Source organism: Pipistrellus kuhlii, unplaced genomic scaffold (assembly GCF_014108245.1).
Source record: "Pipistrellus kuhlii isolate mPipKuh1 unplaced genomic scaffold, mPipKuh1.p scaffold_m20_p_9, whole genome shotgun sequence".
In the NCBI taxonomy this organism is placed as follows: Eukaryota; Metazoa; Chordata; class Mammalia; order Chiroptera; family Vespertilionidae; genus Pipistrellus; species Pipistrellus kuhlii.
Window position 1 is genome coordinate 16,476,294 of NW_023425595.1, and position 12,923 is coordinate 16,489,216.

The window sequence follows — 12,923 nt, forward strand, 5'->3', positions numbered from 1 at the left end:
AGACTACAGAATAGAGTATCATGGTTATAGATTGTGGAGTCTTTTATTTTGAGGTGATTGCTGGGAACATTAGATTATAAGAGCTTGCCAAGGGAGAGAGGGCAGATGAAAAGGGAAGGAGGCCAAAGACAACTCCTTGGGAAACACTTGACTCAGGGTGTGGGAAGAAGACCAAGTGCCAGAGAAGTGGGAGAATTAGGGCAGAACTGTGCCCCAGGAGCTGTGGGAGGAGAGGATTTTCACAACAAATGAAGAATCAGCTTTGACAAGCTGGAGAAAGGGGCCCATGGCTAGATATTGAGAAAAGGCCTGGAATTTAAGTTTTTTAACAATCATTTCAGTAGGGTTGGGAGAGGTTCACTAAGAAGAGGCATTTGGGGACAGCTAGTAGGTGATTTCTGGTGGGTTTTTTTTGTTTGTTTGTTTGTTTTTTTTGTTTTTTTCGACAGAAGATAGAGCTTGGAATATGGACTGTATTTAACAGGAGTCCATAGGGATTTTCAGAGACAGAAACCCAACTGCGGCGGAATAGAGGATTTAGTGTTTCATGTAGAACTAGAAGGGCCAGAGGTGGGGCTGGCTTCACAGGGTACTGGATCTCAGGGTTAAAGGTTATACATTTTCTCATGCTCTCCATTTCTTAGATTCACTTGTCTCTACTTTTGTATTTTGGCTTCATTCTTTTCTGTTGCAAATAGCCTGTCTCCCTATCCTGGGAAACACAACCTTTGGTAACCCCAAGCACATACTTGCATCTTGAAATCTGAAATGGATATCTATTGTCTTCCTCCCTACTTTCAGCAGAAAACTCCTAGGAGGACTCTGGTTGGCCAGACCTGCCTCATGTGCCTGATCTTGAACCAGTCTCTCTATTGTGTTCAGAATGGTAGGGCCAAGCCTGGGTCATGGCCTTATCCTCACTAGAATTACCTGGACGGAGAAGTTCCCCCCAAAGAAAGCAGAAAGGGGAAAGAAGACATGCCTGGGAGAAAGAAACCATTGTTATGGCAACACACTAGAATCTAGTGACTAGACACACTGTGGGGAATATCTGGGTCAATGCAAAATGAACAAAAGATGGCTAAAGAAGAGAAGGGTCCCAGTTAAAGCTTAGGTCATTTAAATGTAGGGTAGAACCAGCTCTGTAACTTGGTCTTATAGTGATTAGTAGCCTACATGCCAAGAAGATGAAGGATTTGATGCACTCAGAATTTGGTTTGGAAAAGTCAGGATTTCATAGGAGACTAGAAGAAACCAAGCAGGAGAATCAAGCAATTTGTTGTTAAAGTGTTTGACACAAGATTCAGAAAGTGGAGAGAGGCAGATGAAGTTTGCTGGCTTGTTTATTAATTGATTTTAACCAAAGCTGATGATTTGTTCTTTGACTAAAAATAGTAGTGACTACAAGTAAGTGAAAACAGATTTGATTTTCTGCTAGCACATTTGAACTTTTCAGCAAGGAAATAGACTAAGTCATTTCTTTCATGTATCATTCACTCTAAGCCAGGCTATACTTATTTAACACAATATTATGTGCTTTAATAGAACCTTTAATTCAGAATTTGTTCCTTATTTCTCCTATTCACTACTTATTATATATATATATATATATATATATATATATATATATATCACTAATCAATATTCTTTGATATATTATGATTTATTATTCTTGGATATTATATTGGGTCTATCAAAGGTTATTATGTTGGAAATGCTAGAAATATTTGTATCATAGACATATTTGGTTTATTAATAAAATGATCATAAAATTAATGAATATTCAGTTTTAAAAATCTAGACTCAGATAAGGAGAAGAGAGGAAAAAGAACCCCCTTTACCTCACCGCTGAGGGATACCCTTGGTCCCTTCCCTAAACAAGTCACAGGTATGGAACCAGCATGGTTGGCTAAGACCAGTCATAGTTTAATCATGAAGCTGTCTTGTAAAGGAGAAGATATTTGAACAAATCTAGGCTCTATCAGGAAGACATGAATGGCTACATAGTAAGCAACCAACAGTGCCTGCCACGGTTCCTCTCTGTACTACTCACCCATTCTACACAGTTCATTTGAGCCCTTTCTGTGATAGAAAGCCTTCCCTGGTTTTTCTTTTCCAGATCCATCTTACACTTTCTCTGCTCCTCACCCCTGATTACTGGATGAAGGGCCTTGTGATTTTGTGCTGTTGGTGTGTCAGGATGCACTGACTTTTTTCTAAGGCCAGAGGCTGTTCTGTATGACCTTTGGTGATAGTAACCACATATTTGTACTTGAAATCGAGAGAAGGTTAAGACAAAGGACTTCTTTTCTTCTTCTTTTTTTTTAAATATATTTTTATTGATTCAGAAAGGAAGGGAGTGGGAGAGAGAGGTAGAAACATCAACAGTGAAAGAAAATCATTGATCGGCTGCCTCTTGTACGCCCCACACTGGGGATCGAGCCCACAACTGGGATATGTGCCCTGACCAGGAATTGAACCGTGACCTCCTGATTTACAGGTCGATGCTCAATCACTGAGTCATGTTGGCCAGGCAAGACAAAGGATTTTTTATTTTTTATTTATTGATGTGAGAAACCTTATCAGACTATGTAAAAACTAACTTCCATTGATGTTTTATGTTTAATGAATCATCCTCATTTATAAGAAATGAAATGAGAAATGTCTTAGGAAAACTCAGTACCTTCTTTGCCATACCTGTGGTGCTTGGCCTGTAGTAAAAGGTCAAATTGATGTTGGTTGTAAAAATTTTTTAAAGCTGTAAAAATAATATTTTTAAAGCTGTATTTCCTCATATGGGTGGATAGGGCATGTGTTCATTGCAAGAGAATAAATGACTAGGTTGTCAGGATAACTTTGCTCAGGAAATATAACTATTACCAAGGTTTTTATTGACTTACTCATAAAATACGTCTTCTGTGGGTTACTATAAGAGGAAGTGGAAGATACAAAGGCCAACTGGTGTAGGTGGAACATAAGTTTCTTTGAATTGAATGAGCTCTTTTAGTATTGCACAAGTTCTAGATGGCCTTACCGTTAGCAGGAATAAGCTTATTATTTTTTTAATTAAGAAAAAATAATTTCAGAGAGGAAAGGAGAGGGTGAGAGAGATAGAAACATCAATGATGAAAGAGAATCATGATCAGCTTCGTCCTGCACACCTCCTACTGGGGATTGAGCCTGCAACCCAGGCATGTGCCCTGACTAGGAATCAAATATGTGTGGGGAGTATATGAAATAATTGTCCTCTTTTCTGTAAATGAAGACTATTTTTAAAAATTTGAGAATCTCCATAATAAGGGTTCTTAATGCATGTTCATAAAACATATTCAGTTTTCACATATTCTATATAATAAAGAGGTAATATGCAAATTAAACCATCACACAAGATGGCTGCCCTGTGTGGTCAAAGAGGGCCACCACAAGGTGGCTGGCAGGGGAGGGTAGTTGTGGGCAGTCAGAGGCCTACAGGGGAGGGCAGTTGGGGGGACCAGGCCTGCAAGGGAGGGCAGTTGTGGGAGGGAGGTGCCAACAGAGGAGCAGTTAGGCGTCAATCAGACTGGTAGGAGAGTGGTTAGGTGGTGATCAGGCTGGCAGACAGGCAAGTGGTTGGGAGCCAACAGACCCAGATTGTGAGAGGGATGTCTGGCTGCCGGTGTAGGCCCAATCCACTGGGGTCTCAGATTGGAGAGGATTTAGGCTGGGCAGAAGGACAACAAGCTCCCCTTCCCCCCAGTGCATGGATTTTGTGCACCAGGCTTCTAGTACTTACATAAAAGTCTGTGAAGATGTAAAACTCTTCTTGGTATGTGAAGAAGTAAGGTAAGTAAAACGTTGTTGGCTGCCTGAGAACTCTCAGATATACTGTACCAGATGAGGTCTATTTAATGCTGATAGGAAGAAGAAGGGAAAATAATGGGCGCTATTTGATTGTTAGCCCTCTGGATCCACTATGAAAATAACCACGTCTTTGGTTCTCTTAAAGTCATTTTAGAAAATAACAAGTCAACAGTGTTCTGTTTCTATAATTTATATTGTTTTGTTTACCATGTTTTATTTCAAGGCTTTATGTTTTTTAGCCATGGTGTAGGGCCTTGGGCAAGGCACGGAGAAAACAAAGGCTCACTTTTTTCATTTGCTACAAAACAAAACAAAACAGAGAGTATGTGGTGATACTAAGCCTGCCTGACCCATTGTTCAGAGCCGATATAGTAGGATTATGAAAATAATAAGTGCTACATAAGTGTTAGTTTTTGTTAATATGTGCTGATACCAAACATTCCTAAAAGAAACATCCCTGAATCAGGTACACCTCTTGAGGTCTTTATTTTTCACTTGTAACAGAGTTCTGAGCACATAGTAGGGCCTTACCATGTATATAAATCTATGAACAAGGACTTTTTTGCTTTTACTTTAAAACGTCGTCCAAATTTTGCATCCTGTTGATTTCAAATTATATTTAATAAGAGAATGTCGCTCACACTTTCCTGCAGCAATATTTGCCCTTTTCATTGTTGACCTGGAAATGCCTTCTCTGAGGCAGTGCTATGGGCTAGTGCTTATGTCTATTGTATTTTGCATGTGGCATGACTCAGTACTGATCCACCTACTTGAGAAAATAGAATGGCATTGCAGGAGAGGCAGCTCAGGCATGTTTGGGTATAATCCGTGATAGTTCGTATGTGTGGCTTCAAATTAAGATCTGCAAGGTGCGGAAACATAGGTGTAGAAAGAAATAGTGAGGGAGGAGAAAAGGCATTGCCGAGGGTGAGATAAATGTAGCTCAGGAGGGGTGGGCGGTGCTCAAGGCACACTCCTGTCAGTACTTGATAATAGCACAATGCAGGGCCATCTGGTAAACCACTTCTGCAAAATGAAGGATGGTCACATGAATTGAGGGAAGGCCACTCTTTTCTGGTTTGGTCGCCTGCCTCCCTACTTCTCCATAATGTGATAGAGAAATCACCATGGAAAGCTCTATGGTTTGTATGCAAAGCCTGCTTGAGTCTCACTGCTACAGTTGCCTAGCCTCCCTCCGCCTGCTCCACCCCAGGCTCCTCACAACAGCTGCTGGGAGCTACCAAACCCTCATCTGCCCCTCCCCCGGCTCTGTCCATATGTCTAGTCAGTATATATTGTAGTCCTTACTCTGCTGGGCTCGACTAGAATTTCAGCCAAATGGCTACAATGAAATTTCTATAACAGACTAGAAGAAACCTAAATCCAGACATTTCTCAGAGAAATAGACACCAATTGGCTTACTCTCTATTTCACACTTGCCTCTCTCATTTCTTTAAATGGAGAAATCCCAGCCTAATTTAGCACACAGATTACCTTCTGCCCGTGGCCTGCTCGTTCATGCACACCACTGACCAGTGCCTCTTACACCAGCACTGTTCCTGTTCCCCCCTCTGGGAGGAGCCGGATGGAAAATATCACGTAGCATATGCATGTAGGATAGAGGGTATAATTGAAAACTCTAGCTTCCCCTGAAAGGAAGCCCTAATGGGAATCCATGGACCTTATGAATAATAAATACACACAAAACTGATTCATAAAGGCATTGCACACTGAGCCACTTGTATCCTGTTTCCTGGAAGGGCTCCAAGTCCAATGGGAGGGCGGAAGTCTTGTGGCTCGCTCCACCCTCTCTCAGTCTCTCCCCTCTCTGTCTTTGCTCTCTCTGCTCCTGGGACTGTTGCAACAAGCAGAATAAACAGGAGTTGCCTTGAGGTAGCCTGAGCTCCCATTTGAAGTCCTGCTAGACCCGTGTTAAATCTGTGTGATCATGTGCGTGACCCAGAGTGTGTTGAGATAATACTGTTGACCAATGGATTGGTGTTCCCAAGTTGAAAGGCCACCTTTCTCACCACCCTCCTTAAGAAAATATCCTCCCAGAATATGTTAAGAAAGAAAATTGTTGCCAGAGCACTTTAAAATCTAGCCAGCTAGTTTTTTTCCTTTTAGGAGAGCAAAGGGTAGTCAAAGTGAAACAGGAGGAGAAAGCATGCAGGAATGTGAAGCTAATCAGAGAGCTCTCCCGCTCCTTCTGTAGCAGGGCTGCCATTTTGAATCCAGAGTCTGATACCGGGACTTGGTTGAAGCATCACAGCAAATAACAAGGACCTACTACATGTCAGGTTTCATGCACAAGTGCAAAGTGAATATAACCTAGTCTCTGCTCCTATGGGACATACAATACAATTGAAGGAGATATGATAAGTTCATGGTAACTAGAGTCAAGATGCATCCAGTGAGAGAGCTTTGACTCTACAGATACCTGTGGAATCAAAGGAAGGTGAAAGCATAACAGTTTCACATGGATGGTATTATCCAACTTGGATATTGATAATGAATAAGGTGTCGATGGGCAGAGGCCGGAGCGAGGGTATTTCAGGTGAAGGGAGTGTCATGAGGGAAGAGTCAGAGGTGGAAAAGCATAGAGTGCTAAACTGCAGACACAAGGAACACTGGGGAAAGAAGATCATGCAGAGGGTCTGGCTAATTCGGCACAGAAAATGCACAGAGTTGTGTTTCCTTAAGATTTAGATCTTATGGTGTTATAATTAAGTGGTTTGAGGCAGGAGTCTTGTGGAAGTTTATGGCAATAATACCAAGGAGAAAAAACTGATGGCCTAGACCCGTGGTCGGCAAACTGTTGCGTGTAGTTTGGCCCCTTGAGTGTGGCTCTTCCACAAAATAGCACGGCCTGGGCGAGTCTATTTTGAAGAAGTGGCGTTAGAAGAAGTTTAAGTTTAAAAAACTTGGCTCTCACAAGAAATCTCAATCGTTGTACTGTTGATTGATATTTGGCTCTGTTGACTAATGAGTTTGCCAACCACTGACCTCGACCTAGGTGTCAGCAGGAAGAGTAATGAGTGGATGGATGGGCACTGTGCAGCCAGGCTCTATGGTCATGTGTTCAGGGCTCCACGTCCAACGGGAGGGCGGCAGAGGGGAAAGAAGGGATGCTTGGGACCATATGCCCTTAGCACAGAGAGAAGTATACCACCTTCAACCTTCTGTTCTCACCCTAATGATTTTTTTTAAGGGCTTCATAGCCATTGGAAGAATAAGTAAAAAAGAAAGAAAGAGCTGAAACCGGTTTGGCTCAGTGGTAGAGCATCGGTCTGCGGACTGAAAGGTCCCAGTTTCGATTCCGGTCAGGGGCATGTACGTTGGTTGGGGGCGCATCCCCGGTAGGGGGTGTGCAAGAGGCAGCTGGTCAATGTTTCTCTCTCATCGACGTTTCTATCTCTCTATCTCTCTCCCTTCCTCTCTGTAAAAAATCAAAATATATTTTAAAAAAAGAAAGAAAGAAAGAGAAAGAAAGGAAGAAAGGAGAAAGAAGAAATATTATAATTTACCAAATTAAAAACATTTTCTGGAACCAGCCAATAGGCCCTCATGCCGAGAGAAGTTGGATACACTGTTGGGTGTAGTAGAGACAACCCAGGCACAGAGTGGGAAGTAGCTGGCCTTGGCTAGGAGAGGGCCACTGGTGACAAATTCTTCCTCAGATCCGCCACCTGTTTTTCCTTGGGAGGTGCTGAAAAAGCATAACGGAGAATGTTCTATATCCTAATAGAATCCCAGTGAGTTTAGGACATGCCCTGCTCCTTGGGCACCTCGGGGTTCCATCCCCCACCCCCATTTCCATGCCCCTTCCCACGGGTCATCTTTGGCTCTGGGAAGGATGGTGCTGTTAGTCTGTTGGAAACTCCTCTAAAAAATTGCAGTTCTGACCTCCTAATGCCATTGTCTCTGCATGGGAGCTCTGGTCTGCTGAGTGAGACCCGTTGCAACTCAAACAAGGCTACTGCCCAAGTCCACTGTGTTCTCTGAGAATTGTTTCCTCATCTCCTGGTGACCCACCAGAGGCATCACAGGAGTGCAGAGAAAGTAGATAAGCACTGGAGCCAGCTAGGAATGCTGGCTCCTCTGCTTACCAGCCCTGTGACTTATGCCAAGTTTACTAGCCTCTTCGGGAGAAGCGTGGCTATTGTCATGCGATGATTAAAATGAAAAGGAATGTCTGTAAACCACTATCACAGTGCCTGTCACTACTGTGGGCTCATTCCCCAGCAGGTGTTTCCTTCCAGAGATTGAGGGCACGTTGTCCCCTGTCCTGTTATTTACTCACATTGCTCTTTCTGGGTCTGAGATTTTGAACAAGAAGCATCCCTAGGGTCTGCTCTAAGAATGACTGGCCCATAAAAGAAGCCAAGAGGCTTGGGAGGGTGCAGCTGCTGAAGCTGCAGAGCCCCCACCAGGCTACTGTGTTTATTATTCATTAACAGCCGCTCAGTAAAATGTGGGCAGAGGCATTCCAGAAGATAGGAGTAATGGGAGGGAGTGTGAGGTGGTGTGCCCCCATCTCAGCATTAGCACCGTCCACCACATCCGGGCAGTGTTGATTTCTCCACATACTGGGTTTGCATTTTGGGATAAGCCACAGGCAGAGAGCTCCTTTGGTCATTTCCATTGATGAGAAATAGTGGAGGAAGAGAGGGTGCTTTTGACATTAGCTTGCTTTAGTTTTCCCGTGGCTCATAAAGGGGCAGAGATTTGGGGAAAGAAAGCAAATGTTTTGGCTCCTGCGCTTCAACCCTCTCTTCTGATGACAAGTAAAGGGAGTCAGGTTCTCTGCATTTTGCCACTTGGTTAAATTATAAAATACGCTTTTCCATGAGCTACCAGTCAAATAGACTGAAGTCCTCAAGGAAAGTTCATAGATATGGGGACATGGAAAGCGAATATCAGAGACAAAAGGATAAGAATCTTGTATCAGCCTCAATCTGTTTCTAATGTTTGCTTTTTGGTAGACTTGACAGCGAAGGCTGGTCTTTCAAAGAACTTGGAGGAGCCCTCATAGACACGGGACTACTTGCATTGCTGGGGGGGCAGGCTACTGCCCCTAATGGTCCTTATTAAACACTGCATTACCAATTGAACTTAGTGAGTGAGCCGGAGGGGGTATGTTGGGGAGGTGGGAGGAGAAAGCCCTTTGAGAGGGCATGCATCAAGCCTGCAGGAGGTGTAGACTGTGGTATTGGAATGGCAAGCATTTTCGAGGAAGAAATTCCGAGAAAGCAGATTCTAAATATTGAGTTGGCATTTCCCCGTGCCTGTTCTTGGAAGTGTTTGTATTTGGCCTACAAGCTTACTGTGCAAGGAATAACCATAGAAGGTAGCCTGTGACCAGCTTCAGTTGAGTTCTAAGAATTCATACATCAGGCATGGCCATTGGAACAGAAGTTTTCATGGGAAGTAACACTGAAGATGGCTATGTAGGGGGTGAAGATGAGGTTGAGAGGTGAAGCATTTAAAGACACAGTGGTGAAAATAGCTGGTCTAGAAGCAAGAGGATTTGCTGAGGAGAAACATTTTAAAATGGAAGCACTGAAGAGGTCATCATCTGCAACCTCTCATTTTACGTAGGGTGACCTTTAAGAGGTAAAAGGTCATGAGCCTGGGTTGTGGAAGCCTCAAAATATAGAGCTTAGGTGCTGGGATGCCTTTTTGGAAACCAAGGAAATAGTGAGAGGGCTATTTATGGAAAATATAATTTAGGGGCATGTGTTCAAATTGTTAAATCTTGTCTTTTTAAAAATTAAATTTATTGGAGTGACATTGGTTAACAAGATTATATAGGTTCTAAGTGTGCATTTCTATGATACATGATCTATATATTGAATTGAGTTCACCACTCAGAGTCCAATCGTCTTCCATCACCATATATTTGGCTCTCTTTACCCTTTACTTCCCACATTTTCTGGTAACCACCATACTGTTGTTTGTGTCTCAGTTTCACTTTTATATCCTACATATGAGTGAAAACATATGGTTCTTAGCTTTCTCTGACTCATTTCTCTTCGCATGATATTCTCAAGATCCATCCATGATGTCACAAGTGGGATTACTTCATCTGTCCGTATGGCTGGGTAGTATTCCATTGTACATATGTACTACAGTACATCTTCTTTATCCAGCCTTCAATGGAAGGGTTTTTTCCATGACTTGGCCGCCATGTGTGAAACCCTGTCATTCAGTTGTGATGTTGCCTGAAAACCCAGCATTGTTATCCTGGCGGTTGAATAAACGACACACTTGCTCTTGTCCTGTGATTGTTTTACTTTTCACTCCTCCACCCACATTCCCTTCCAACTCACACACATCTTCATGTTTCTCTCTATGTTAATACCAGGTAAAGATCAAGTGTTAGCCTTTCCAAGACTGTTTGCATTTTAACTGGGACAAAAGCTTCAAGAAAAAGTAAATGCATCTAAAAAGTAGAGTATTGCCCTACCCGGTTTGGCTCAGTGGATAGAGCATTGGCCTGCGGACTCAAGGGTCCCAGGTTCAATTCCGGTCAACGGCATGTGCGTTAGTTGAGGGCACATACCCAGTAGGGATTGTGCAAGAGGCAGCTGATCAATGTTTCTCTTTCATGGATGTGTCTAACTCTCTATTCCTCTCATTAAAAAAAAAAAAAAAAAAAAAAAAAAAAATCAATATATTTAAAAAAATAAAAAGTAGTGTTTTCAGGTTTCAGTGACTTCAGATGTATGAGGCTTCCTGAAATCAAAGTTTGTTAAGAGGAACAGATTAGAAGCATGGGGCACACCTGATCACCTGATGTCTAAGAAGAGGGTGTTGGGGGGAGAGAGCTCTCTTTTTTTCTTTTTCTTTTTCTCTTCTTTTTTTTTTTTTTTTTTTTTTTTAAATTATAGACACAAAATCTCGTGGCCTGGGAGAATGCCTCTGACGGAACCAGGAAACTGGGAGAGTGCTGTGTTTAATTCTCAGGGCATGCAACCTTCATTCAAGCCAAAACCTGGAACGCTCCTTCAAGTTCACCTGTTCATAAATTACTTATATGAGTTGCGGTCCCATTTCCTGCTTCTTCTCCTTAAAGTCCTTTTCTCCCAGTTTCTGTGTGCCTGGGGAAATGGGAAAGCAGCTCAGTATGAATGGTGTGCTGAGATTTTTATTTTTATTTTTTTTACAAAATGACCCACTTTGCAAATTCTGTTTTTATTCCACGCTTACTCCCACTTAAATTTGTCACTTCAGAAGTCTCTAGAACAACCCTTATTTTTTTTTTTTTCCTTCAAAAAATGTATCAGCCTTTTTATGGAAAGTTATGCTTACAGTGAATTTGACTGTTTGCCTCTCTTTTGCATGGACTCTGCTGCCCTGGGTTGTGGAGATAACAGGCCGACTTGCCTCCTGAAGGCATTCCTCCTTGACAGACTGGTTTGCTCAGATCCGAATAAACACTCCTGCCTACGGGCCAGTAGTCTGCGTGTACAAGGCACTCGGAAAACACCGCGAGCAAGCTGTGGAGAGTGACCATGAATAGCAAACTTAATTTGGTTTAATGTGTTTTGGCTTGCTTGACCTCACCAGAATAAAAATGTGCCTGCTTAAATGATTGTCTGGAGAGTTAAAAAAATAAATAAATAAATAAATAAAATCCAGACACATTTATCTCATTGGAAGAACCTTGGGATCGCTTCAGCAAAGGTTTAAGTCCATGTTTAATGTCAGATAGGCTTGAGAAATGTTTAACGTAGAGCTTTAATCACAGATTAGGTTATTGTGAGTTCTGAATTTTAAGAGACTGAATTACAATTTCCCCCCCCTCTTGCTACTTTTCTTTTTTCTAGACGATTGGCTGGCAACGACCTTTCTTTTATCCACCCAAAGGCCTTGTCTGGGTTGAAAGAGCTCAAAGTTCTGTAAGTAATGCAGTTTTAGAGTTTCACAGCTGGCTGTGTATTTTCTTTCTGCATAGTCAACATGCTTGGAGCGAGGTTAAGCACAGTTTCTTTTAGCTCAGGATTAAAAGGTTTAAGGAGTGGCCAGTGGGCTGGTGTGGGAGACTAGAGGTTGATTTAGGCAAACCTAGGTCTAGATAACAAAAGTTAAAATCTGAATAAGAGGTCTTCTGACCTCTAGTGCATTAGAGTCAAATATGAGACTTTTTATGTGGCTAATACACTGAATCAAAATCATATTTAAGCTCCGCTGGTTGGATTTTGTTTCCACATATTTTACAGCTATAAGAACATTGAATTAGTCCCTTTCCTCATGGGAAAAGGACTTACGAGAGTTCCAAATATTGCAGTCATTTCAGAGCTAAAGAGAACCGAGGGTCTTGTGACTTTCGTAGCCTGGGAGGGACCAGGACATCAATTCCCAGCAGAGGCCAGGATTTGGAGTATGGCAGGTTGAGGAACAGGGGGACTGACTGCCAGCCCACTCACTCCTACCACTACTTGCTGGGTGACCATGAGCAAGTCAGCAGACCTTTCTGGTCCAGTGAGCTAGAGGGGCCCTTTACCATCCCATTCTGTGGTTCTGACTCACATCAGGCAGTTATTTGATTAATGTGACTAGGAATGGCTTTAGGCCAAAACTAGAAGGACTTCATTTTGGGCCTTCAAGCTCCAGGCCCTCGTTCTCAATGATTAAAGCTCCTGTTCTGCCCTGGCCCGCAATCCCTGAGCACACTGCTGCTGCCCCGAGTCTCAGGGGCTCCTATCCCCTTGACACAAGTGGCTTTACCTTGTGTCTGCGATTCTGGGCTCTGCTTTATTCCAGTTTGAAAAGGCGTAGGGATTCCAGTGGGTGATGTAATTCCTCCCAGTTAGCTTGTTATATTTCCCAGTGAATTTTAGCTGGGGTGATTGATGAAGGTTAATGAGGTGCCTTAATTCCTGAGAGGGAAGCAGTCCCTGGAAATGTCGATTGCCAGGCACGTGCATGTCAGAAGATGACTTGGGTTTCATTTCTGGCTTTACAACAGATGTTTCTTGCCTTTTTTTTTTTTTTTTCAATTCTCTTGTCTTGGGTGCTTTCCACCTTGATCTCTTCCCTTTCCTGTCATTGGCAATAATTTTTTTTTTTTTTTAAAG

The 12,923-nt window shown here is 42.5% G+C and overlaps 1 protein-coding gene across 3 annotated transcripts in view; it reads left to right on the forward strand.

Moving 5' to 3' along the window:
- Positions 1 to 12,923, forward strand: part of LGR4 (leucine rich repeat containing G protein-coupled receptor 4) — a 100,261-nt gene that overhangs the window by 59,914 nt on the left and 27,424 nt on the right. For 2 of the 3 annotated variants that reach the window (XM_036428502.2, XM_045577933.1), the window contains exon 3: positions 11,673 to 11,744. The exons of the other annotated variant lie outside the window; for it this stretch is intronic. In XM_036428502.2, the coding sequence (XP_036284395.1) occupies positions 11,673 to 11,744 (72 nt within the window). The remainder of the gene's footprint in view (positions 1 to 11,672; positions 11,745 to 12,923) is intronic. 3 annotated transcript variants of the gene reach the window in all.